Source organism: Eptatretus burgeri, chromosome 4, assembly GCF_056783735.1.
Source record: "Eptatretus burgeri isolate ZD-2024b chromosome 4, Ebu_testis_v1, whole genome shotgun sequence".
Lineage (NCBI taxonomy): Eukaryota > Metazoa > Chordata > Myxini > Myxiniformes > Myxinidae > Eptatretus > Eptatretus burgeri.
This window is the reverse complement of record NC_140964.1, coordinates 112,708,424-112,735,101: the sequence shown is the minus strand read 5'-3', so window position 1 is coordinate 112,735,101 and position 26,678 is coordinate 112,708,424. Positions and strand designations below refer to the sequence as shown.

The 26,678-nt window shown below is 43.4% G+C and overlaps 1 protein-coding gene and 1 pseudogene across 6 annotated transcripts in view; one reads left to right on the top strand and one right to left on the bottom strand.

Annotated features, from left to right (window-relative positions):
- Positions 1–24,322, top strand: part of LOC147028909 (neurexophilin-1-like) — a 42,296-nt gene extending 17,974 nt beyond the window's left edge. For 2 of the 6 annotated variants that reach the window (XM_085879755.1, XM_085879753.1), the window contains one exon: positions 22,851–24,322. In XM_085879755.1, the coding sequence (XP_085735881.1) occupies positions 22,884–23,522 (639 nt within the window). In that variant the 5' untranslated portion in view covers positions 22,851–22,883 and the 3' untranslated portion in view covers positions 23,523–24,322. The other 4 variants (XM_085879752.1, XM_085879756.1, XM_085879754.1 and 1 more) reach the window with 4 other exon arrangements.
- A 2,157-nt stretch (positions 24,323–26,479) lies between these two features.
- On the bottom strand, positions 26,480–26,620 carry LOC147028908 (signal recognition particle RNA; annotated as a pseudogene).
- Between the last annotated feature and the right edge of the window lie 58 nt (positions 26,621–26,678).

The window sequence follows — 26,678 nt, the reverse complement described above, 5'->3', positions numbered from 1 at the left end:
TTAAAAGAATCCTGAATCTGTTTCACTCTTTCTCACGTACACGTACACGTACACGTACACGTACACGTACACGTACACGTACACGTACACGTATACATATACATACATACATACATACATACATACATACACACACACACCTGATGGGGGTATGCCTGTGAAGACACTTTTTGGCAATCAAAAATAATTCAAAGAGAGCCACTGATAAAATAATCATTGTGAAACACAATTACGTAATTATATGCTTTAAATGTACCCTTGGTTCCATGTTGGACAGGACTCCATCTTTTACAGGGTTCTGTGTTGTCGTGGGGCAGATAACAGCAATTTTTGAGAGGAATCGTGCAAATGATGATACAAGCATCAAATTTGGCACATTTGTTCTCCAGAGGATTCTAATCAAATCTGCCTGATTGGCCATTTGAAAATCCAAATTTTGAAAAATTATAAAAAAAAAAAAACTTCAAAAAAGTCAAGATCACGAATCAATGTTGGATGCTGGCTGAGATTGGTGAATGTTTCAGAAACATCATCAAAGACGTTCCAAATCTGCCATGCAGTTTTCTTCCCTTTACCGCGGAAGGCAGACACGACGTCACACCCAGGGAACGCATGGAAGTATGGGATCCCTCTAGCTTTCTCAGGCCCTATTGCAGAAACTACCTCATGGATTGGAATCCATCGCGCCTTGGCTCCTTGGCCAAAGGCAATCCACATGTTCTTAAGACCTAGTTCCTGTAAGGATGGCAGTACAGATATTGCTATGACTAGTACGTCCGTGTCATTAGCCTTAATGATAAAGGACTTGCAACCATCCGTCGTTGCATCCCTGGCGTGTACAAATATTCGAGTGTCAGCTTCTTCGTGACAACATGGAGACACAGCATCCAGTGACTTCCTTGTGTTGCTAATGGCATCTCTCCTTTTGTGACAATGACTGTGCTTGTCGTCTGTGCTTCACACATCTTTTCCGCAAGGAAGTGAAACAGCTCAGTCTTGTTGCTGTCATCTTGAAGAAAGCTTCTCCAGTTACTTGGGGTCTTACTGGTTCCTGTCACTCTTATTCTGATTCCTTGCCCCCTTTTCGACCTTGCCTCGGACTTCAGACTTGACTTCTTGTACACATCAAACACTACGTCCACCCTCTCGTACCTGGCACCATAGGATTCCACCTTTGGGATGATGTCTTCTTTAGCATAGTCATCAAATATCTTTGAACTGCGTGGAGGTAGGGCATTGATAAGTGCTGAGCCATCAATGATGTCTACATCTCTCCTTGGTTCTCTGTCTGGGATGTTCACTTGCGCTTCAAGAATTTCAGCCAGCTGTGACTTCAAATTTTTTTGAAGTTCTTTTTTTTTTTTCAAATTGTTCAAAATTTGTATTTTAAAATGGCCAATCGGGCAGATTTGATCCGAAAGCCCTGCAGAACAGAAATGCCAAATTTGATGCTTGTATCATAATTTGCACGATTTTTCTACTATCTACTACACTATTGGACCAGGTTCCATGTTTTATCAGATTCTGTGTTGGGATTCCATGTTCGACCGGATTCTGTGTTGAACAATGGATGGAATCAACAGAACGTTGATCAAAGTACAGTTGGCATCGTGGGAAGCATGGAGACTTTGATGTTTCGGATGTTAACCTTTCGTCAGAGTGCTTTAGTTATCTATAATAATAGTGTGTGTCTGTGTGTCTGTGTCTCCTTCATAACTCCAAAACCATGACACCGAGCAGCCCCAAACTTTGCATGCATACTAAGGGAACTTCAAGGAAGTACATGACTGACAACTGTGTATTTGGGTAAATTTAAACAATCCTCTTGAAGATAATTATTGCTGCCTTACCTTTGTGAAAGGCTTATCCTTGGTCAACCCAGTTTCACCTCGCAGGGGTCTTTAGCCGCCATTTTGATTCCTTCCGTTCAGACAGCCTTCTTTTGGAACAGGTCGTCACGGTTTCTGTCGGACAGCATCGAACCGACGAATCGCTGTATAGATTGATAATCACTTGCCAAGACAGCCGTTCATCAACGGATGATTGTGAGCCACGTCGACAGTGCCATTTCGGTGGTGTGCTTGCTTGAGTGCTTAAGCCACTTGGTGAACGCTCTACAAGCCGCTTGTCATGAAGCCTGTGTTTTTGTTTTATTAATTCCCTCAATAAGACGGACCCAGTTTGCGTCTATTTCAAAAAATTAAAGAGATGGGGATCGGCGTATTGGATCTGCCGAACATTTCCCGCCATCTTGAACTCGGAAGCATTTCCGACTGTGGAAGGCGGCTTTGCCATTTTTAAAATGAGCGGGAAATCCTGAAAGTGATGTGAATTGGTTCAAGGCTCGTTGGTCCGTGTGGTGTTTATAGATCGTCGCGGCTCTGAAAATGTGATCAAACTGAAGAAGAAGAAGATCCCCTCAAATCGACACCCAAACGAAGCGAAGGGATTCACGGGTCTTTTTACGATGTGGCGGCGCTGAGGGAGCAACATGGGAGGGTAACGTGAACAAGTGTGTCTGTGTGTGTGTGTGTGTGTGTGTGTGTGTGTGTGTGTGTGTGTGTGTGTGTGTGTATGTGTGTGTGTAATCACAATTCGTGTGTGTGTGTGTGTGTGTAATCACAATTCGTGTGTGTGTAATCACAATTGGTGTGTGTGTGTGTGTGTGTAATCACAATTCGTGTGTGTGTAATCACAATTCGTGTGTGCGTGTGTGTGTGTGTAATCACAATGCGTGTGTGTGTGTAATCACAATTCGTGTGTGCGTGTGTGTGTGTGTAATCACAATGCGTGTGTGTGTGTGTAATCACAATTCGTGTGTGTGTGCGTGTGTGTGTGTGTGTAATCACAATTCGTGTGTGTGTAATCACAATTCGTGTGTGCGTGTGTGTGTGTAATCACAATTCTTGTGTGCGTGTGTGTAATCACAATTCGTGTGTGTGTAATCACAATTCGTGTGTGTGTGTAATCACAATTCGTGTGTGTGTAATCACAATTCGTGTGTGCGTGTGTGTGTGTAATCACAATTCGTGTGTGCGTGTGTGTGTGTAATCACAATTCGTGTGTGTGTGTAATCACAATTCGTGTGTGCGTGTGTGTGTGTAATCACAATTGGTGTGTGCGTGTGTGTAATCACAATTGGTGTGTGTGTGTGTGTAATCACAATTGGTGTGTGCGTGTGTGTAATCACAATTGGTGTGTGCGTGTGTGTAATCACAATTGGTGTGTGTGTGTGTAATCACAATTGGTGTGTGTGTGTGTGTGTAATCACAATTGGTGTGTGCGTGTGTGTGTGTAATCACAATTGGTGTGTGTGTGTGTGTAATCACAATTGGTGTGTGCGTGTGTGTAATCACAATTGGTGTGTGTGTGTGTGTGTAATCACAATTGGTGTGTGTGTGTGTGTGTAATCACAATTGGTGTGTGTGTGTGTGTGTAATCACAATTGGTGTGTGTGTGTAATCACAATTGGTGTGTGTGTGTGTGTGTGTAATCACAATTCGTGTGTGCGTGTGTGTGTGTAATCACAATTCGTGTGTGCGTGTGTGTAATCACAATTGGTGTGTGTGTGTGTGTGTGTGTGTGTGTGTGTAATCACAATTGGTGTGTGTGTGTGTGTAATCACAATTGGTGTGTGCGTGTGTGTGTGTAATCACAATTTGTGTGTGCGTGTGTGTGTGTAATCACAATTGGTGTGTGCGTGTGTGTGCGTAATCACAATTCATGTGTGCGTGTGTGTGTGTAATCACAATTCGTGTGTGCGTGTGTGTGTATAATCACAATTCGTGTGTGTGTGTAATCACAATGCGTGTGTGTGTGTAATCACAATTCGTGTGTGTGTGTAATCACAATTCGTGTGTGTGTGTAATCACAATTCGTGTGTGTGTGCGTGTGTGTGTGTGTAATCACAATTCGTGTGTGTGTAATCACAATTCGTGTGTGCGTGTGTGTGTGTAATCACAATTCGTGTGTGCGTGTGTGTGTAATCACAATTCGTGTGTGTGTGTAATCACAATTCGTGTGTGTGTGTGTAATCACAATTCGTGTGTGTGTGTGTAATCACAATTCGTGTGTGTGTGTGTGTACTCACAATTCGTGTGTGTGTGTAATCACAATTGGTGTGTGTGTGTGTGATCACAATTGGTGTGTGTGTGTGTGTGTGTGTGTAATCACAATTGGTGTGTGTGTGTGTGTAATCACAATTGGTGTGTGTGTGTGTGTGTAATCACAATTGGTGTGTGTGTGTAATCACAATTGGTGTGTGTGTGTGTGTAATCACAATTGGTGTGTGTGTGTGTGTAATCACAATTGGTGTGTGTGTGTGTGTGTGTAATCACAATTCGTGTGTGCGTGTGTGTGTAATCACAATTGGTGTGTGCGTGTGTGTGCGTAATCACAATTCGTGTGTGCGTGTGTGTGTGTAATCACAATTCGTGTGTGCGTGTGTGTGTATAATCACAATTCGTGTGTGTGTGTGTGTAATCACAATGCGTGTGTGTGTGTGTGCGTGTGTGTGTGTGTGTGTGTAATCACAATTCGTGTGTGCGTGTGTGTGTAATCACAATTCGTGTGTGTGTGTAATCACAATTCGTGTGTGTGTAATCACAATTCGTGTGTGCGTGTGTGTGTAATCACAATTCGTGTGTGCGTGTGTGTGTAATCACAATTCGTGTGTGCGTGTGTGTGTAATCACAATTCGTGTGTGCGTGTGTGTGTAATCACAATTCGTGTGTGTGTAATCACAATTCGTGTGTGTGTGTAATCACAATTCGTGTGTGCGTGTGTGTGTGTAATCACAATTCGTGTGTGTGTGTAATCACAATTCGTGTGTGCGTGTGTGTGTGTAATCACAATTCGTGTGTGTGTGTAATCACAATTCGTGTGTGTGTGTAATCACAATTGGTGTGTGTGTGTGTAATCACAATTGGTGTGTGTGTGTGTGTCATAACAATTGGTGTGTGTGTGTGTCATAACAATTGGTGTGTGTTTGTGTAATCACAATTGGTGTGTGTGTGTGTGTGTAATCACAATTGGTGTGTGTGTGTGTGTAATCACAATTGGTGTGTGTGTGTGTGTGTAATCACAATTCGTGTGTGCGTGTGTGTAATCACAATTGGTGTGTGTGTGTGTGTGTAATCACAATTGGTGTGTGTGTGTGTGTAATCACAATTGGTGTGTGTGTGTGTGTAATCACAATTCGTGTGTGCGTGTGTGTAATCACAATTGGTGTGTGTGTGTGTAATCACAATTGGTGTGTGTGTGTGTAATCACAATTGGTGTGTGTGTGTGTAATCACAATTCGTGTGTGCGTGTGTGTAATCACAATTGGTGTGTGTGTGTGTGTGTGTAATCACAATTGGTGTGTGTGTGTGTGTAATCACAATTGGTGTGTGTAATCACAATTGGTGTGTGTGTGTAATCACAATTGGTGTGTGTGTGTGTGTAATCACAATTCGTGTGTGCGTGTGTGTAATCACAATTGGTGTGTGCGTGTGTGTAATCACAATTGGTGTGTGTGTGTGTGTGTAATCACAATTGGTGTGTGTGTGTGTAATCACAATTGGTGTGTGCGTGTGTGTGTGTAATCACAATTTGTGTGTGCGTGTGTGTGTGTAATCACAATTGGTGTGTGCGTGTGTGTGCGTAATCACAATTCGTGTGTGCGTGTGTGTGCGTAATCACAATTCGTGTGTGCGTGTGTGTGTGTGTAATCACAATTCGTGTGTGCGTGTGTGTGTATAATCACAATTCGTGTGTGTGTGTGTAATCACAATGCGTGTGTGTGTAATCACAATTCGTGTGTGTGTGTAATCACAATTCGTGTGTGTGTGTAATCACAATTCGTGTGTGTGTGCGTGTGTGTGTGTGTAATCACAATTCGTGTGTGTGTAATCACAATTCGTGTGTGCGTGTGTGTGTGTAATCACAATTCGTGTGTGCGTGTGTGTGTAATCACAATTCGTGTGTGTGTGTAATCACAATTCGTGTGTGTGTGTGTAATCACAATTCGTGTGTGTGTGTGTGTAATCACAATTCGTGTGTGTGTGTAATCACAATTGGTGTGTGTGTGTGATCACAATTGGTGTGTGTGTGTGTGTGTGTGTGTGTGTGTAATCACAATTGGTGTGTGTGTGTGTAATCACAATTGGTGTGTGTGTGTGTGTGTGTAATCACAATTGGTGTGTGTAATCACAATTGGTGTGTGTGTGTAATCACAATTGGTGTGTGTGTGTGTGTGTGTAATCACAATTCGTGTGTGCGTGTGTGTAATCACAATTGGTGTGTGCGTGTGTGTAATCACAATTGGTGTGTGTGTGTGTGTGTGTGTGTAATCACAATTGGTGAGTGTGTGTGTAATCACAACTGATGTGTGCGCGCGTGTGTGTAATCACAATTTGTGTGTGCGTGTGTGTGTGTAATCACAATTGGTGTGTGCGTGTGTGTGCGTAATCACAATTCGTGTGTGCGTGTGTGTGCGTAATCACAATTCGTGTGTGCGTGTGTGTGTGTGTAATCACACCGTGTGTGCGTGTGTGTGTATAATCACAATTCGTGTGTGTGTGTGTAATCACAATGCGTGTGTGTGTAATCACAATTCGTGTGTGTGTGTAATCACAATTCGTGTGTGTGTGTAATCACAATTCGTGTGTGTGTGCGTGTGTGTGTGTGTAATCACAATTCGTGTGTGTGTAATCACAATTCGTGTGTGCGTGTGTGTGTGTAATCACAATTCGTGTGTGCGTGTGTGTGTAATCACAATTCGTGTGTGTGTGTAATCACAATTCGTGTGTGTGTGTGTAATCACAATTCGTGTGTGTGTGTGTGTAATCACAATTGGTGTGTGTGTGTGATCACAATTGGTGTGTGTGTGTGTGTGTGTGTGTGTGTGTGTGTGTGTGTGTAATCACAATTGGTGTGTGTGTGTGTGTAATCACAATTGGTGTGTGTGTGTAATCACAATTGGTGTGTGTGTGTAATCACAATTGGTGTGTGTGTGTGTGTGTGTGTAATCACAATTGGTGTGTGTGTGTGTAATCACAATTGGTGTGTGTGTGTGTGTGTAATCACAATTGGTGTGTGTGTGTGTGTGTGTAATCACAATTCGTGTGTGCGTGTGTGTGTGTGTAATCACAATTGGTGTGTGCGTGTGTGTGCGTAATCACAATTCGTGTGTGCGTGTGTGTGTGTAATCACAATTCGTGTGTGCGTGTGTGTGTATAATCACAATTCGTGTGTGTGTGTGTAATCACAATGCGTGTGTGTGTGTGTGTGTGCGTGTGTGTGTGTGTGTGTGTAATCACAATTCGTGTGTGTGTAATCACAATTCGTGTGTGCGTGTGTGTGTGTAATCACAATTCGTGTGTGCGTGTGTGTGTAATCACAATTCGTGTGTGTGTGTAATCACAATTCGTGTGTGTGTAATCACAATTTGTGTGTGTGTGTAATCACAATTCGTGTGTGCGTGTGTGTGTGTAATCACAATTCGTGTGTGTGTGTAATCACAATTCGTGTGTGTGTGTGTGTAATCACAATTCGTGTGTGTGTGTAATCACAATTGGTGTGTGTGTGTGTGTAATCACAATTGGTGTGTGTGTGTGTGTGTCATAACAATTGGTGTATGTGTGTGTAATCACAATTGGTGTGTGTGTGTGTGTGTGTAATCACAATTGGTGTGTGTGTGTGTGTGTAATCACAATTGGTGTGTGTGTGTGTGTGTAATCACAATTGGTGTGTGTGTGTGTGTGTAATCACAATTCGTGTGTGCGTGTGTGTAATCACAATTGGTGTGTGTGTGTGTAATCACAATTGGTGTGTGTGTGTGTAATCACAATTGGTGTGTGTGTGTGTGTAATCACAATTCGTGTGTGCGTGTGTGTGTGTAATCACAATTCGTGTGTGCGTGTGTGTAATCACAATTGGTGTGTGCGGGTGTGTGCGTAATCACAATTCGTGTGTGCGTGTGTGTGTAATCACAATTTGTGTGTGCGTGTTTGTGTAATCACAATTTGTGTGTGCGTGTGTGTGTGTAATCACAATTCGTGTGTGCGTGTGTGTGTAATCACAATTCGTGTGTGCGTGTGTGTGTAATCACAATTCGTGTGTGCGTGTGTGTGTAATCACAATTCGTGTGTGTGTGTAATCACAATTCGTGCGTGTGTGTGTGTAATCACAATTCATGCGTGTGTGTGTGTGTGTAATCACATTTCGTGTGTGCGTGTGTGTGTAATCACAATTCGTGTGTGTGTGCGTGTGTGTAATCACAATCCGTGCGTGTGTGTGTGTGTAATCACAATTCGTGTGTGCGTGTGTGTGTAATCACAATTCGTGTGTGCGTGTGTGTGTGTGTAATCACAATTCGTGTGTGCGTGTGTGTGTGTAATCACAATTCATGTGTGCGTGTGTGTGTGTGTATTCACAATTCGTGTGTGTGTGTAATCACAATTCGTGTGTGCGTGTAATCACAATTCGTGTGTGTGTGTAATCACAATTCGTGTGTGCGTGTGATCACAATTCGTGTGTGCGTGTGTGTGTGTAATCACAATTCGTGTGTGCGTGTGTGTGTGTAATCACAATTCGTGTGTGTGTGTGTGTGTGTGTGTAATCACAATTTGTGTGTGTGTGTAATCACAATTTGTGTGTGTGTGTGTGTGTGTGTGTGTGTAATCACAATTCGTGTGTGTGTGCGTGTGTAATCACAATTCGTGTGCGCGTGTGTGTGTGTGTAATCACAATTGGTGTGTGCGTGTGTGTAATCACAATTGGTGTGTGCGTGTGTGTAATCACAATTCGTGTGTGTGTGTAATCACAATTCGTGTGTGCGTGTGTGCGCATGGCAAGCATACATGAAAAACGTGTTGGTGGGGATCGAGAGTGGGTTTTAATTGTATTTATTTATTTTTACGAATCGTGGTAAAAACGCCATTCGAGAGGTTCTCATTGATACAAAATACACCAGAACAGCGAGATGACGATGACGAGATCGTTGTTTCTTGACCAAGTGGTGTTGCAGCTGTTCAGAACTCATCTAAAATGTTAACTTACCGATACCGTTACAGTCTAAGTGTGGACTCATCTCAACCTTCTCATCACCGATACAAACCTGCTGTTGGCTTAACGGTTAAGGTGGCTGTCTTAAGATCTTCGGGTCTTGAGTTTGAGGCCCCTTTTTACCCGTTGAAATAACAACAGGTGGGTTGACTCAGCCTGTCATCCTTCCGAGGTCGGTAAAACGAGTATCAGCTTACCGGGATCAGGGGCACTGCATCAGCCGCACAACCACGCTTCCAGAAAGTGATGCAACCAGCAGGCACAGGCTTCATATGAAACGACAACAACATAAACGATATCTCATGGCACCAATTACCATTCCAAATTCAAACGATAATAAACGTTAATGAAATGGTATTTACTGCCTCGTGGACATTGAATAGGATGGGATACTACGCTGGACTCAAACCTGCAGCTCTCTCTGTAGGTCTTTGATATAAGATGCTATCATGTGATGTCTTTAATTATTTTTATTGCGGTTTGAATTTGGTAATCTGTGGACATCTTGTGTGAATAAAAACAATGCGAATCGAATCAAATCGTGCCATTTAAAAAATCCTCGAAAGTTCTGATAAATATCACAATGAAGTGAAAGAACAAATTATAAATCACATATCCATTGATTCATGCTGACGGCAACATGGTCGATGTGATCAGAAGTGGCGTGCACTGCGTGCGGAATCCTGGAGGATGTCCACGTGGCCTTCGGTGAGGGAACGCTCATGATGTCACATAACCAATAGATTCGACACCATACAGTGATACCTTGAATTTACACTACAGGTGGCTCCAGGTCGGGGTGTGTGTGTGTGTGTGTGTGTGTGTGTGTGTGTGTGTGTGTGTGTGTGTGTGTGTGTGTGTGTGTGTGTGTGTGTTCGTTCAGTATCGCACTCTGTACAGTGTTAATTCATGGGCAAAACAAATTAAAATTGGGAGGTCGGAGGAGGGAGCAGAAGGGGTGGGAGGAGCGACCTGGCATAACCTGGCAACGCTGAGTACCTTTGCAAATTAAACATAAACATAGAACGCACTAGAAGGGCACTCGGTGGAGCGCATACCTTCGCCACGTAATGCCTGATCCACGAGAACATATCGGGCCCAATACATTTTTGAAATATCATGCTATATATCGTGTTTGGCCCTATCATTCAATGGTGAAGAAACAATCGAAATATTAAATAATTATCAAATTCAGATCTTCACCATAATCAAATCGATTCATCGTGCTCACACACCCAACCTGTCCACCAAGTTTCATCCGGATCCATCCACAACTTTTTGAGATATCCTGCACACAAACAGACAGACAAACAGACAGAGAGGAGTGAAAACATAACCTCCTTCACCTTTGGTGGCGGAGGTAAAAAAAAAAGACAGATTTATGCACACACACACACACACACACACACACCTTAATTTTAGGAGCTCCCATTAAATCGCATCAGTACCCATTTTCTCAAATCCTGCTCTGCCATTCTTGCTTTCCCTCTGTTCTGTCCTCCTTTGGCTGCCTCTCTTCTGCATGGAAGTTGGCAATCATCACTCCTGTCCACAAGGATGGTGCAAAAACAGACCCCACCAACTACAGGCCAGTGAGATTGCTTCCAACGACAAGCAAAGTCATGGACTCCATCATTTCTTCTCATGTCAAGTCTTTCCTGTTTTTAAGCATCCTGACCTTTGATCGACCATCAGTTATGATTCTGTACTCGTTTCTCAGCAATGGACATATCCTTGGTTCTATGGCTCCTCTCTCAGCAATGGTTGGAGGTCCGCAATCTCAAAAAAGAGGTTGGAACCGAATTACTGGGCATATGTCAGGCATTTGTCAGTCTGGCATCCTGCTTTGCTTTCCAAACTATCTGCCTGCGACATCATTGGCACTCTTCATCCCTGCATTTCTGACTTCACAAAGTCAATGTGTTGCCATCAATGGAACCCTCTCCCCCAACCCCCACCCCCCTCCCCATCTCCTCGTGGAGGCTGGAGTTCCTCAATTATTTTTTTTGGCCCCATCTTGTTCTCGATCTATATAAATGATCTCTCCAATGCTCTGGAAAACCCTGTTTTCCGTTTTGTTGATGACTCCACTGTGTGTCTTACAGCACCCATCCCTCTGCTAAGCAGAAAGCAGCTGCGTGTCTCTCTCTCACTCACTCACTCACTCACTCTCTCTCACTCACTCACTCACTCACTCACTCTCTCTCTGCTGTTCTGGAAGTGATTAGACACTGGTCTGAGAAATGGAACATGTCCTTCAGTCCTGGACGGTAGGTAGGTCTCTGGGTAGGTAGGGTAGGTAGGTAGGTTTGGGTAGGTCTCTACCAGCTTTGCACAGCAAGATGGTCAAATCTTTGCCCATTCTTCACGTGAAAATTGCTCGAGCTCTGCCAAGTTTGATAAGGATCGTCGATGGATTGCAATCTTCAAGTCTCACCATACATTTTCAATTGGGTTCAAGTCAGGACTTTGACTGGGTTACTCATTCAAATCTGGATCCAGATTCTAGAATTTAAAAATTTTAAAGTTATTTTTCACCATTGAGAGAGGCCAAAAACGATATATAGCACTATATCAAAAAAAGTTGTGTACGAGTTATGACAAAACTTGGTGGATGATTTGGGTGGGTGACAAGAACAAGCCGCTTCAATTTTTGTTCAGGTTTTGACTCTCGGTTTACAACCTTTCCTTCCACATCTGTGACAGTTTGTATCTGTATCTGTCTTGCTCACCGCCTGTGTCGCCCCTTGCTCACCGCCTGTGTCGCCCCTTGCTCACCGCCTGTGTCGCCCCTTGCTCACCGCCTGTGTCGCCCCTTGCTCACCGCCTGTGTCGCCCCTTGCTCACCGCCTGTGTCGCCCCTTGCTCACCGCCTGTGTCGCCCCTTGCTCACCGCCTGTGTCGCCCCTTGCTCACCGCCTGTGTCGCCCCTTGCTCACCGCCTGTGTCGCCCCTTGCTCACCGCCTGTGTCGCCCCTTGCTCACCGCCTGTGTCGCCCCTTGCTCACCGCCTGTGTCGCCCCTTGCTCACCGCCTGTGTCGCCCCTTGCTCACCGCCTGTGTCGCCCCTTGTTCACCGCCTGTGTCGCCCCTTGTTCACCACCTGTGTCGCCCCTTGCTCTCATTCTTCCCAAAGTCCCTTATTTCTCCAAGTCTTCCTCTGGTGTCCCTTAACCCTGCTATTGTTGTTGTCCTCCCCACCCCAAAGTCCCTTATTTCTCCAAGTCTTCCTCTATGTTGTCCCTTAACCCTGCTATTGTTGTCCTCCCTCTCTTTCTACTGTTATTTCATTCTGTTAAGTCCTGGTTGCCTCTGCCACCGAAGGTGGTCAGACGTTATGTTTTCACCCCTGTATTGGGTCTATTGGGTGGTCGCGAGACTACCTTTAGTCTCAGGTTTTCCGTCTGTCTGTATGTGCGTCTGTTTGTATGTAATGGACAGCTCTGGAGGCCAGAGGAGTCAACCGGTTTTAATGAAACTTGACTGGTAGGTTCATACCAGGATCTAGTTGTATGCTTTTGAGCACCATTGGTATGGACATCACCTTTGCCTAGCAACGGGACTGAAATTTTTGAAAAAATCTGAAAAATATTTCCGTATTTTTTTTGGAAAATCAAAAATCAGCTTCCGCGCTTTTATGCGCACTATAATCACCCTCTTTGTCAAAAAATTTCAGCCCGATCCGTCAAAAACTGTATGACTGGTATGCAATTATATAGCGACTACCCATGTCGCCTACCGGCTTGTCTTTTCTTTCTGTTTGTCTGTCTGTGAGCAGGATATCTCAAAAATTTATGGACGGATTAGGCCGAAACTTGCTGGAGTGGTTGGGTGTGTGACAAGGAAGAATTGATTCGATTTTGGTGAAGATCTGAATCCTGATCCGGTACTATAATTTTTTAAGTGAATTTTCACCATTGAGAGATGTGGGTAAATACAACATCCAGCATGATATCTCAAAACGGTGTGGACGAGTTATGACAAAACTTGGTGGATGAGCTGGGTAGGTGATAACAACAAGCCGATTCGATTTTGGTTCAGGTCCGGATGCTGATCCGGCCTCTCGGTGGGATACAAAACTTAATCTGTTCAACTTGGTGGAGATGTATGCTCGACCGAGTGTTGTTCTCGTTGGTTCTGTGTTCTAGTTCTTGCATGAACCTCGACACTATGTACAAAATAGCGCAGGCTGGCAAAATGAGATAAAGCAAAATGAAAATGATGACATCAATCACGTGCTGGAATTGTATGGTTAACAAGCTGTTCAGTAAGCCGTGGAACCTGTTTCTCTCCTCAACAGCTCAGCTAGTTTTGAATGGTGAGCAGGTTACAATGTATGTGGGGAGAGAGCAGTGCCCCTTATGGGAACGAGCATAGTGGGAGTCGTTATGGTGGTTTATAAAGTGGGGTGTGGGATGCAAGTGAATTACACAATGGAAAGAGTTAATGGTCGTTTGTTGGCTTTCTCTGCAGATTGGACTTCTCATGATCCTCAATTCTTATATATGAAGACAGACATTGTGTTTCAAATGAAATGAATGGTTATTGAAAGCACAGAAGAAAGTCATCCCGTAAGTTCGGAGGGACGGTGCACAGACCAAGCAAAATGAGATGAAGCAAAATGTGATTCACAGATTAGGAAAATATTTTGACCAGACTCAGTGGGCATAATGGTTGGAGCCATCCACTCTTAAGTCTGAGAGGCTGACGATTTGAACTTGAGTCATACCAAATAATTTAAAAATGGTAAATGCTGCTTCCTTCCTTGACACTCAGTATTTAAAAGGATAGAACATGGACAAACAGTAATGAGAAGGCAATGGCAAACCACCCATTGTAACCGTTGCCAAGAAACTGATTCGGCAGCACAAATGCTCTGTAAAGAAATTCTCCTTCTCCTTCTCCTTCTCCTTCTCCTTCTCCTTCTCCTTCTCCTTCTCCTTCTCCTTCTCCTTCTCCCACAATTATTCCCACATTCCTGTGGGGTTGGCCCAAGTCTTTCACGAACCGGTTCGCCAGGCCTAATGCTCGACTATAGTTAGGGCAGGAATTTGGAATTTGTTCATGGTGTCGGCGATAACTCGCGTACTCTTTGTGAAGGACTCGGTGGAATCTTTAACATCGACCAACTATGCTGACAGACGGGACGCCCAGTTTAACGTCCATCCGAGGGACGGGACGGCACGCACATTGATGATTTACCCTGCATGTGAAACACTGAGACGACGGTTTATAGCTGGGTCGGGATTCTAACCCAGACTAGACAGCTCAGAAGTGAGTGTGTATACCTTTTGCAGCCAGCCTGACAGTCCATTCTGTAAAGAGTATGGTACATCAAAAGAACTGATGTATTTTAGTTTACAAAATCAAAAAGCAACTTCACTATAAAAAAAAATGTGTGTGGAGAATGTGTGAAGCATGAAGGACACACATAGCTGGGTAACGTTCTACAGCTACAACGACTGTGAGATGTACATGATGGTGGAGCTCCTCATGGATATGATTGTGGTGTGGACATGTTGATGACAATGAAAGGTCTTGTTAAAATAACAGCCTCGTCGATATTATTTATTGTTTTGTTGGAATAACTGGAATAATAAATTTAACCAGATGAAATCGCATGGTTAGATTTAAATATAAAGGATGATGGACAATATTTAACACTGACACACACACTGACACACACACAGACACACACAGAGACACACACACAGACACACACACAGACACACACACACAGACACACACACAGACACACACACACTGAATGCTGATGGGGTATGCCTGTGAAGATACTGATAGTAATAATAATATTAATGTCTAGTGCATACTCACTGGGTGGCTGGATCCATCTTTCATTAGATCTCATTGCATTTTATTTCAGCTCATTGCATTCGGTTTCCATTCACAAACCTCAGCAGCGTCTCCGAAAACCTTTCTGGCAACTCGTACAACCGAATGGTGTACGGCCAACTCGCTGCACCACCACAGGCCAAGGTCTCGGCCGCTCACCGAGCCTGGAAGGGCATACCATTAATGCCAGCTCACTCGAGCCTGTATCTCAGGTGGAACAAATGCTCGGTCATTCAATCGAGGTTCTCTGCAACGGGTCATCGACAGAGGAAGACAGTTGCCAAACACCTTCTTTGTTTTTTGTTTTTTTAAGTGTCTTTACAAAGCCGATACACAATTTTTGCTGAAAACAAATTCTTAAGAAAATTGTAAAAAACCTCATTTCTGGCTTGCTGTTCGAAGGAAGTCCATTCATTATGGAGGAGTTAGGATCCATTTAAATCTCTGGCTGCTAAAGGCAAAGGAGTCTTGTACATACACATCAGGACCCATGAGATAATGGTATTTTACCTGACCTTGTTCAAAAGGCTCGTAGATCAGACAAAGACCACACTTTCCTTCTCTTATCATCACTTAAGCTCTCATACGAGCCTCGACAATGTATACAGTGTCAAATTAAATCTTACAAACAGCCATTCTGTATCAGTCTGTGCTTCAACATGAACCTCACATTTATGTACTCTTGTAACAGCCACAGACCTTGACACCACCATGCTCGTAATTAAAGAGCAAAGTTTGTAGTTTTAAGGATGGGCTGAGGGCCAGATCAAGCTTGGCAAAATTAAAGGGAATGGCAGTGGGGTATTGCACCAATGAATCAGATCATAGGTAGAAGTTGACATATTTGTTGATGGTTTACAGGAATCAATACTTAAGCACTCCTTTTATAGTAATGACTGCTGCGAGTCTTTTTTGGGTCGGTCTCGACCTGCTTTGCTCAGTGAGATGATGAAATATTTGTCCATTTTTCACGTGAAAATTGCTCGAGTTCTGCCAAGTTTGATGGGAAGCATCAATGGGCTGCAATCTTTAAGTCTCACCATAAATGTTCATTTGGGTTCAAGTCAGGACTTTGACTGGACCACTGAAGAACATTTATTTTCTTCTTCTTCAGCCACTCCAGTGTGGCTTTAACTTTGTACTTCGGATCATTGTCCTGATGAAATGTGAATCTCCGAAACGGTTTCAGATTCATGGCTCACTCAAGCAGGTTTTCATCAAGGATTCTCCTGTACTTTGCACCTTCCATTGTTCCTTCTATCTTGACAAGCTTGCCAGCCCCTGCTGATGCTGCCACCGTCATGCTTGACAGTAAGGATTGGTGTTGACTGGGTGATGTGCAGTGTAAGGCTTATGTCAGACGTAACGCTTTGAATTTAAAAGAAAAAATTTCAATTTTTATGTCATGTGATCACAAAGCTTCTCTCCACATGGCTGCAGTATCATCAAGATGCTTTTTCACAAAGTCCATACAAGCTTGTAAATTTGTCTTTTTCAGGAATGGCTTCTTTCTTTCCACCTGTCCATAGAAGCCAGCTTCGCGAAGGGAACAGGATATTGTTGATTGAAGAACATTGACCCCCATCTCAGACATAGAGCCTTGCCGATCTTTCAGTCATTGTTGGATTCACAGTGACATCCTGAACTAGTCTCCTGTTTGCCAAGCTGCTGAGTTTGTATTTGCGACCTGATCTGGGTATAGTCTGCGTGGTATGATACGTCTTCTACTTCTTCATGATGGATTTCACCGTACTCAAAGGGATAATGAGTGAGTTTGAAATCTTCCTGTAACCCTCTCCTGAACGGTGCTTCTCCACCACTTTATATCTGACTTGTTTGGAAAGCTCCTTGGTCTTCATGTTTGTGTTGTCGGTTGACCAAGTGAGTTGCACCTTAACACTCCTTAGATAGGTGGTGGAGCTTAAGTTTTTAAGTTAAACCTCTGATTACATACAGGTGAAACCTATTACACTTATTTTGTAACATTTCAAACAAATAATTGGTTCCTGAAGTGATTTAGGGTTAATTAGGCAAAAGGTTTGAATACTTATCAACGGGGAATCATCTGATTTCCAATTTTAATCTAAATTATTCACATTTTATCTGCATTTTTAGCTTTATCACTTTTGAGTAGTTTGTGAAGACTTTATATAAACTTTGAGTGGAAATCATCATGAAATATGCTCAGGCAGCATCAAAATATGATAACTAAACTTTGGAGGGGGGTGAATACTTTTGCAGGCCACTGTATAGATTACATACTTGCATGACTTTACATCTACCTTTAATAAAGTTGCATAGAATAAATTATTAAAGATCCATGCAATGTAACCGGCTCAATACAATGTAATGTAATTATGTGATAGCATGTAATAAGCATATACACAACAACAACGGAACTTTTTCACAGGGGTGACAAGACATTTTGGACACCCTGTATAGATAAAATATGATTGATCTCGAAGACACGTATACACAAATTTGGGGTCTGTCTGGCAGGCACGTAAGATGTTCATCATTTCAGCTTGCAGTGTTAGTGTGAGAAACTCCTGAAACTTTCCTGGAGACTCAATGGCTTTAGTGGGCTTGTCGCCACGTTTGTGATGAGGTCCCGGCTCGAGTCAGGATTTTTTTTCACACCAGCCCGACATGGGAATTTATCCCAATTTATAAAATTATATATAAATGGGATTGATTTATAACACGTGCACACACACACACACACACACACACACACACACACACACACACACACACACACACACACACACACACACACACACACACACACACACACACACACACACACACACACACACACGCCAATGATCCTTGTTTAAACATTGACAAAAGAGCAACCAAAGTCGTAATTACACAACCAATTGTAAAAATCAACTCAATAGGATCTAGTGCTTGAAAACAGCTTGTGCATGGTATGGGTTTCTGGATTGTTTAAGGGAATATCTCCAATAAGGAAATTGACATGTGTTTATAACATCTGTAAGCCTTTCAGATTTCTCATTGAAGATTAGATTTACTCTCATGAGGAACCAAATCAAAGCCTCTGCTGTAAGAGCTTTCATTCGATCAAAGGCTTGTAAATTAAGTTGTATCGCAGCAGCAGATTCGGTGTCGGTGCCTTCACACCAGTCTGATGAAGTCAATTGAACTTTAACCTCAGTGTTGTTTTTGGAAATGATTTACATAAATAATGTAACAAGTACTTATAGTAATTGACTCAATTTTATATCGAGTTATAGCAAGAGATTCAACGCAGCAATTATTTTTACATTAAAACAGGACACGTTAAGCATTAAGTATCTTATCATTTAAGGCCCAACAACGTACTTGCAATGCAGGGAAATGGAGAAGTAGAGTATATCTCATGTACGGACGTCATTTAAGACGGATGCCTTTGAGACTTTCCACGCTCATGCATAATTGGACAATTAGACTCGAGAAACCCGTTGTTGAGTATCGAATGAACCTTGCATGGGCCCGTCCACCAGCTCACCTCGTTCGCTAAATCTGCAGCCACACATCTCCATCTATCCGACAGTTCCACGCCTCTTGGAGGTCCTCCTGACGTTCATAAATGGTATTAAAAGCTGCCTTGCCTCCCCGGACACCGCCCAGGACTCCGCCTCCATCACCCAAACAATCCCGGTGCAGAGCGTGGAGAAATTTCACAGGTAAGGCACCGACATGCCATAAGAACACTCATGCGACCCCACAAGCACATTGCGATTTGAACACTGGAGAGGAGTTCTCAACCCAGAAACAGCGACATTTCAACCCCAACTCTTCGGTTCCTCCATTCATCTGACCCCCACCACCTCATCCCGACTGCTAAGGCTGTCCTTCCACGCCCCGACCCTACAGTCAGTTGTCTCGCTCGCTCACGTCCTACTGCGCTCTTCATGTGCGCAACGCACGGCCCGAGAACCAAGAGCGGGCGACATGAGGACAAAGGCGCAGACCCCCCCAGCGTCTCCACCTCCGCTTCTACTGTTTGCCCTGCTGGCTCTGCTTTTAGAGGTACGTGTGACGCGTGGAGCGCTCCTCGTGCACAGTAAGCGGTGGTAGTCGCACGAAAGAACTCCGACGATGTTTGAATGAAATGCAATGCTGTATTCTTCCCAATAATTCACTGGCAACTGTGCTCATATATATTATCTTATTCCCACATCACTGGCAAACATCTTTCACGATTAGGAAACAATTTTTTCCCCAAAGTTGAACTCCGCGTGAAATATTAATGCGCACAAACTGTAACAAGAATAAACAACATAATTCGACAAATGGGAATTATAAACGTTATCAACAGATTCTACTATATATATATATATATATATATATATATATATATATATATATATATATATATATATATATATATATATATATATATATATATATATATATATATATATATATATATATATATATATATATGCATAAATACCCTTTTTACATATAAGGATGTTCCTGCCACGAAATGAAATCAATTGCACTGATGACAGTGACATTAATGATTTTTGTATTTTAATGATAAAAACGGAGTGATTGCAACAAACACAAAAAAGTATAGCTCATTGGTGGGGGTGTTCTCCTGAGCTGTCAAATTTGTTATATTATGCAGTTGAATAAGGCCAAAAATTAAAATGCCAACCTGGTACGGTGCGGGCACGGGCAACAGTATATGTCAGAGCACCGTCTTTCGGATCAATGGGGATGTAAAGCCGGCTGTCTCCTTTGCATTTTGCTTCTCGTCGGGGAAAAAACGGATGTTTGCCAGTGCCGGGTTAAGTCAATGGTTAAAAATTTTGATGAAAGTATGTCAGTTGCTTTTCATAGTCGTTCACATGAAGTGCAGATATTTGGGCGCAGCAGCATGCGCAGCAACCACACTCTAAGGTGGTAAGCAGTGAAACCTGGTGTGTCAAAGAATACCAGAGAACTTGGTACCTGCAGTTTAGACGGGAATTAAGAATTTGTTCAGTTCAGGGTGTTATGTCGGCGATAAACTCACCTACCCTTCATGAATGGCTCTGTGACATCTTGACCGTCCACCAACTAATTCTGAAGTTGCAGATGGGGTGCATGGTGTTGGCTTAACGTTTAAGGTGACTGGCTTAAGATCTTAGGGTCCTGAGTTTGAGCCCCTGCACCGCTGAATTAACACCACATGGGGTTCACTCAGCCTGTCATCCTTCCGAGGTTGGCAAAATGAGTAGCAGTGTACTGGTAATAGAGGGCACTGCATAAGCGACACAGCTGTGCCCCCAGAAAATGATGCAACCAGCAGCAACAGGCTGCACAAGGTAGCTAGCTAGCTTCAGATGGGACACCCCGCTTATAAACGATGTCTGCAATAACGATGCAACCAGGATGAGAGTTTATAGTGGGGTAAATTTGCCGGCTCCGTCCGCACCATCCCGTGAGATCCAGTATATAGAATATAATTTCATTAATAGACTAAAAATTAATAGAATGTAAATAAGGCACGGCAATGATTTGGGGGTCAAATGGTTTGCTCCTGTCTAACTCCATTTATTTTGTTGCAATGCAGTGTTGGTGAACATGTCATGTGAGCTCAGCTTTCATCCAATTAAGTACAGTATGTATATAGCATTCACGCAATGGGATCACAGGATGGAGGAAGCCAAGAGGGGCACACTTAAAAAAAAAAAAAGTTGATTTCGAAGTTTTCATGAAGGTCAGTGAGGCCGTGGTAGGGTGGTTGGTGCATGCAGAACACTAATCTGACAGTTTGACCCTGGTAGGTACATTGATTAGTCTCCGTGCACACACAGGGTGGTGTGTTAAAAACAAAAACAATGGTCACACGCGTCACGTGACAGAGGTAGCAATGCCTCCGCGATTTTTCCACGAGGTATAGTCTATCATCTTAATCAGGATGAACCTACTCCCACGACCTCATTTCAACATAATAATTCTTCATTGTGCTATGGAGGTTTTCCAGCTTGTCATCGTCCATTGTTCGCTGTTCGTTTTATGTCCGTGAGTATGTGTAACTATCAGGACGATACTCTACACACATGTCTGGTGGGGTCCACATCAGGTCCAAAAACTCCTCCCAGACTTCTTTGGTCGCAGGTATCTCGTGTGATTGTGAATGCAATGCACGAAGGTTGCTCATCAGATTGAACCTGAGAACTCCATTGTGTCTACATGGACATTCTGAACTAGTTCAGGCTGGCTAGAACTATAGTTTGAGCTTCCCAAACCAGGTTATCCAGGTGTGTCAAGGAGTGATTTCAATATTCCATTAGAATCTGCTAACTGGTGTGCAATTCTGATGAATCGTCAGGTCAGGTCAGGTCAGGTATGGGAGCATGCACCGGGGCAGTGCGTTTGCTGTGTCCACTTTCCGCCGGTAATCCAGTTCCAGGGGACTCTGAATAGCCACCCCCCCCCCAGGCAGTTGCCTGGCCCATCCCCATCCCCGTGATGAATGAAGGCACTGCAAACTGACCCTGAACTAGTTCAGAACTCACTGGTGGTTTTAGTCCACTTTACCACGAATACAAACAGAGTTTGCTATTTTCACACTGATAGGCTACAGACCAGCTCGTTTTTATCCTGCACAATCCCACTGCTGTTGAACTACATCACGTGCCAGGACTTCATACAAGACGAAACTCGGAGACAGCGTGCGCTTCGAGCCACAACTGCGTTGCGATCTGAGCGATTGTTTCATTTTTGGCGCAGCGTGCCGCCCCCTCCCCACCCACCCCCCCCTTTCCACCAGAACCGGGCTCAATCTCAGAACACATTGGGGGTTTTTGTTAATTTTTTTTGGCAATCCCAGAGCACGCAAGATAGATTAGGTCGGAAATGTATTTTTTTTTTTCGACGTTGTTATTCACAGCTTTTCTACAAATGGATCTGTGTTTAAATGAGGGCACAATATCACCGCCATTCCAGCCGACACCCAAATTAAAATAATGTCCTATCGTATAATATAGATTGGTCCGTTGGTAAAATGATGTGGATACTGTTTCCATGGTAAACAGCAAAGGTGACGACACCTGCATCTCACTTACTTGGGCGACTTTCATGGCTCCCTTCTAGAACATATCCTTCTTTAAAGCTAGGTAGAATATTGCAAACTGCTGTGTCATAAAATATTTACTTTTCCTGAAGGTATAATGGAGCACTGTGATCTTTTACGAATGTTGTGAATGAAGGGCACTGGAGTCAGAGAGGTGAGAAACAGTTCAGAATTCACATGACACCAAATGGGAGGGGTAGAATGAAGCCACACCCCCTACCTTCCATAACTTCCTTGCTCAGGTTCTACTGTGTAAGGGTGTTGGAAGTGGGGGACAGGGGGCAAGTGGTCCCCCCAAAAATTGTGGGGGCACTGCATTTTTTGCCCCCTCCAAAGAAAGAGGGAGAGTGGAGTTGGGGTGGGCTACGGAAGAAAGAAAGAGAGCGAGTCAAAATATGAATACAACTTTCTCAAAGTAGCTCGAGCAGAAAGAGGCTCTTTTTATACGAGGTGGTATAGTGGTCAAGGTAGTATGCAAGGTGCCAAGGTAGTGTACAATCGATTTCTAAAAAACATCAACAAAGAATGGGTGACATTTTCAAGGTGAAAAGCGAACATTATTTCAGGAGGGGGAGGCACCCTTTACATTCAGAAAAAGTACCCTTTCCATGTAAAACAACTGATGTCATTTGGTTCAATAGATAAGCATGAGGATTACTTGTGTTTTTTTTTGGAGGATGGGGGTTCTTGCCCCCACCCCACAATTCTGAAATGCGTTTGGCTGCCCTCCACTGTGTATCGTCTTCCTGTAGTACCCTTCCTGATAAAACTGTACAAACATCTCAAAGTCTGTTTGTTATGCAACCTTGTGTCGAGAACATACAGTGTACATATGTGAGAATTCCCAGCTAATCACAGCTTCCCTTCCCAGCTAACCTCTGCCCGTAGCATTGCTGCCAAAGAGATGGAGCCACCGCGGGCACTGGAAAGCAGTATGACCCTCACGGAAACGAAGCAAACCCTGCAGCCTGAGCAATTGGTCCAACACTCTCATGGAAAGATGGGACACTTCCTTAACAAGCATTCCAGACCTCGCCTCAAGCGCCGGCCAATGGTGAAGTCAGGAAAATTTAAGAAGATGTTCGGTTGGGGAGATTTTTACTCAAACATCAAGACGCTGCATTTGAATCTGTTGATCACGGGCAAGATCGTAGACCACGGTAACGGGACATTCAGCGTGTACTTCCGACACAACGCAACGGGCCAGGGCAACGTGTCTGTGGGTTTAGTTCCTCCATCCAAGCCGCTAGAATTTGCACCTCTACAGGCCGTAGCCGCTGAAGCTAAAGCCTCAAAGACGTTCAATTGCCGTGTGGAGTACGAGAAGGTGGACCGAGCCAAGAAGAGCGCTCCTTGTGCCGGGAAGCCTGGGCGGTCGTGCCTCCAGGAGCAAACTCAGAGCCACGTGTCATGGCTTTGTACAAAACCGCTCACGGTCATTTGCATCCACATAGCATTCTACAGCCATGACTACCGCCTCGTGCAGAAGGTTTGCCCAGATTACAACTATCACAGCAACAATCCTTACTATCCCGTGGGTTAGCCGTGATGAGAGTGGCTGTGGGTGAAGGAGGAGGGGATTGCGGGATTCAACGCTGAGTGGAAGTTCCTCCTTGCTTGTGATGGGACTTTGGAGGCACACAGAAAGGTGATTGAAAGCCGACCAAACATCTCACCACCACTTATTCCCAGGCCTGCATCTTCTCTACGTACAAGCTTCCCAAGCCACTGGACTTCTCATTTAGGCTATGTACGCACTGTGAAGGATGCCACCCCCCCAAAAAAGTCAGGTCAACATGAACATCAAATGAGTGTGACAATGACCTGCGATGGAACTTCCCATACGGAGAGCTTGAGGAATGCTCCCCTGGAAATTGCATCCATTTGATGTCTATATCGTCGAGCTTAAAGCATGTGGATTATCACAAATCATAATTTGTGGACCGTAAAGAATGTCGGCGTTTTGGAAATGGTGCGCACTTGCTGTCGTTGCGAGTTTATGATGCTCGTGCGCTCCAATAGACCTTTCATTCGCTGCATCGAGTGCAGATGTATGGGTCCGTGTGACGTGTGTCTGTAAAGAAATGTCTCATTGTTTATCATCGCCGTGTGTCGTGTTGATCTCCATTTATAACTCTCAAGGTTTTGTATTTATTTAAACAGCATCTCGCACGGTGTCTTTCCAGCTCGCTTTGTTTTAGTTCTGCAATAACCCTGTCCCTGGTTGTCCTTGTTGGGGGGAGGATGGGGGAGCACTTCAACCATATATGTGTGTATTTGTCCAACTGACATTTGAGAGAATTGCTTTACTCTAAATAACTTAAATAAAAACTCTTAACATGCGGTGAACTGTCAAACTGATGCCCACAAAGTATACTGAAAAGGGAGCTGCTCCAGCAGCACGTGTATCCGGCATAGGATGGAGAGCACGTTCCCTACTCCCATATAACCTGATCATCACCTGCTTGTCCTGCATGTGCCTTTGGCCTCAAATGAAGGCTGAAAGATTCCCAAATGCCCCTCAAAACTTCAAATTGCCTTTTTTTTTCCTCTCTCGACGAAGTCACTGCGAAAAATGTACGACCCTTGCTTAGTCCGCCCTTTGATTGCAGGTGTCCGAGGTGGACATTGTGTGCCATTGTATACAAAGAAACTAATAATGACATCATTGACTCATGCCTTCATTTTAAAATTGCATCACAGAGGCATGGGGATATATTCATCTGATTTTTGGGGCAAGTGGCCTGTTGTAACAATTGGTGAATAAGGATGTTAGCCAATAGCTGTCATATACATGTGTTTTTATATATATATATATATATATATATATATATATATATATATATATATATATATATATATATATATATATATATATATATATATATATATATATATATATATATATATATATATATATATATATATATACACACACACACATACACATCCCTAGGTTCTGTGTGCACTGTTCCTTGGTTGGTCCAAATATCTCCTTGTACCTTGTGCACTCACTGCCTGCAATGGGCCTGCATCAAATTGTCTCAACTCTGCCATGAGTCTATTTAATTTTGAAGTAGCTGTCGAGTGATTACAAATAAAAGAAAAGGAAATATACAAACCAGACGATATCAAAGGACTATATTGGCATAAATCAAAAGCACAGATTCGTTTGAATGTTCGGAGCACAGTGTTGATCTTTGCCGTACGTTGTCCTGAAAGCCAAGGACACCTTTCATGCCGGAGGCCTCTCCCTAGTCATTAGCAGTCCAAGTCCCACCAGGGAGATGTGGGTGCGAGTGTTTACCTGGGACAGGAGTCCCGTTATCCATTGGTTCCAGCTGCGTTTTTGTAGTCTGATCGTATGGAGTGGAATATTGATTGGCATGCATTGTGATGCATTGTGATTCAAAAGGCTGCCCCAAAGTTATATCAAATAATGCCAGTGGAGACTAAACATTCAAGAGTAAAACAAATTTAACAGAATCAGCTGGTAACCCACATAGGTGCCATCTTGAAGGGCGCTGCAGTTGGAAAGCTGTGATGCAAACAAGGAGGTCTGTTGCCCATTTCCTTTAACATAAACAGATCCAGTTCTGAAACTGCTTTATGAAGTTGGCCCAGGTTATTTTAATTCAGCAAAACTATTCGTGAATATTTCTCCCAAAGTAGTTCATGTTTCACATTGCAGCAAACAGACCAAAACAAAGAAGGATGATTGGTAAGATATAGTATGGTAGTCTCATGTGAGGAAACAAAAACTTATCAGTGTGCATGATAACACACACACACACACACACACACACACACACACACACACACACACACACACACACACACACACACACACACACACACACACACACACACACACACACACACACACACACACACACACACACACACACACATCCCAAAGAATTTTATTGCCTTTTTTTTTTTCTCCCGACGAGATCGCCGCAAAAAATGTACAACCCTTGCTTACGACCCTTGCTGCTGCTGCCAAAGAAGTTTATTGGCAAGAGTTATGCTGGGTGGTTCGAAATTGCGTCCTCGCGTTGTTCGTACATGCTCCATGTCCACATAGATATATCCTTCAAATGCTGAGTCTCAAGCAAGGAAGCGGCACAGACCATTATTTAAATCTTTGGTATGACAGTCGGGGTACGAACCACGGTTCTACCAGATTTAGGCTGGACACTCGAGCCGTCACAACACCGAGTCTGCCATGTAATATCTGACTGTATGTAAATGTATATATATATATATATATATATATATATATATATATATATATATATATATATATATATATATATATATATATATATATATATATATATATATATGTATGCATGTTGTTGTTATTCGTCTTTCGGCTGCTCCCGTTAGGGGTCGCCACAGCGGATCATCCGTTATGATCCTCATACTGATTTGGCACAGGTTTTACGCCGGATGCCCTTCCTGACGCAACCCTTGTCACCTCTTGCGACACAGGGATAAGGATTGGGTTTCGCCATGATTCCGGGCTGCCCTACACCCTCTCATAGCGCGGCCCAGCACAGAGCTCCCGTCCTCAAGCGATCCTCCAACCCTAGCCTCCGAGTAGCCGGATTACAGGCGCACGCCACTACGCCCGGTTATATATATATATATATATATATATATATATATATATATATATATATATATATATATA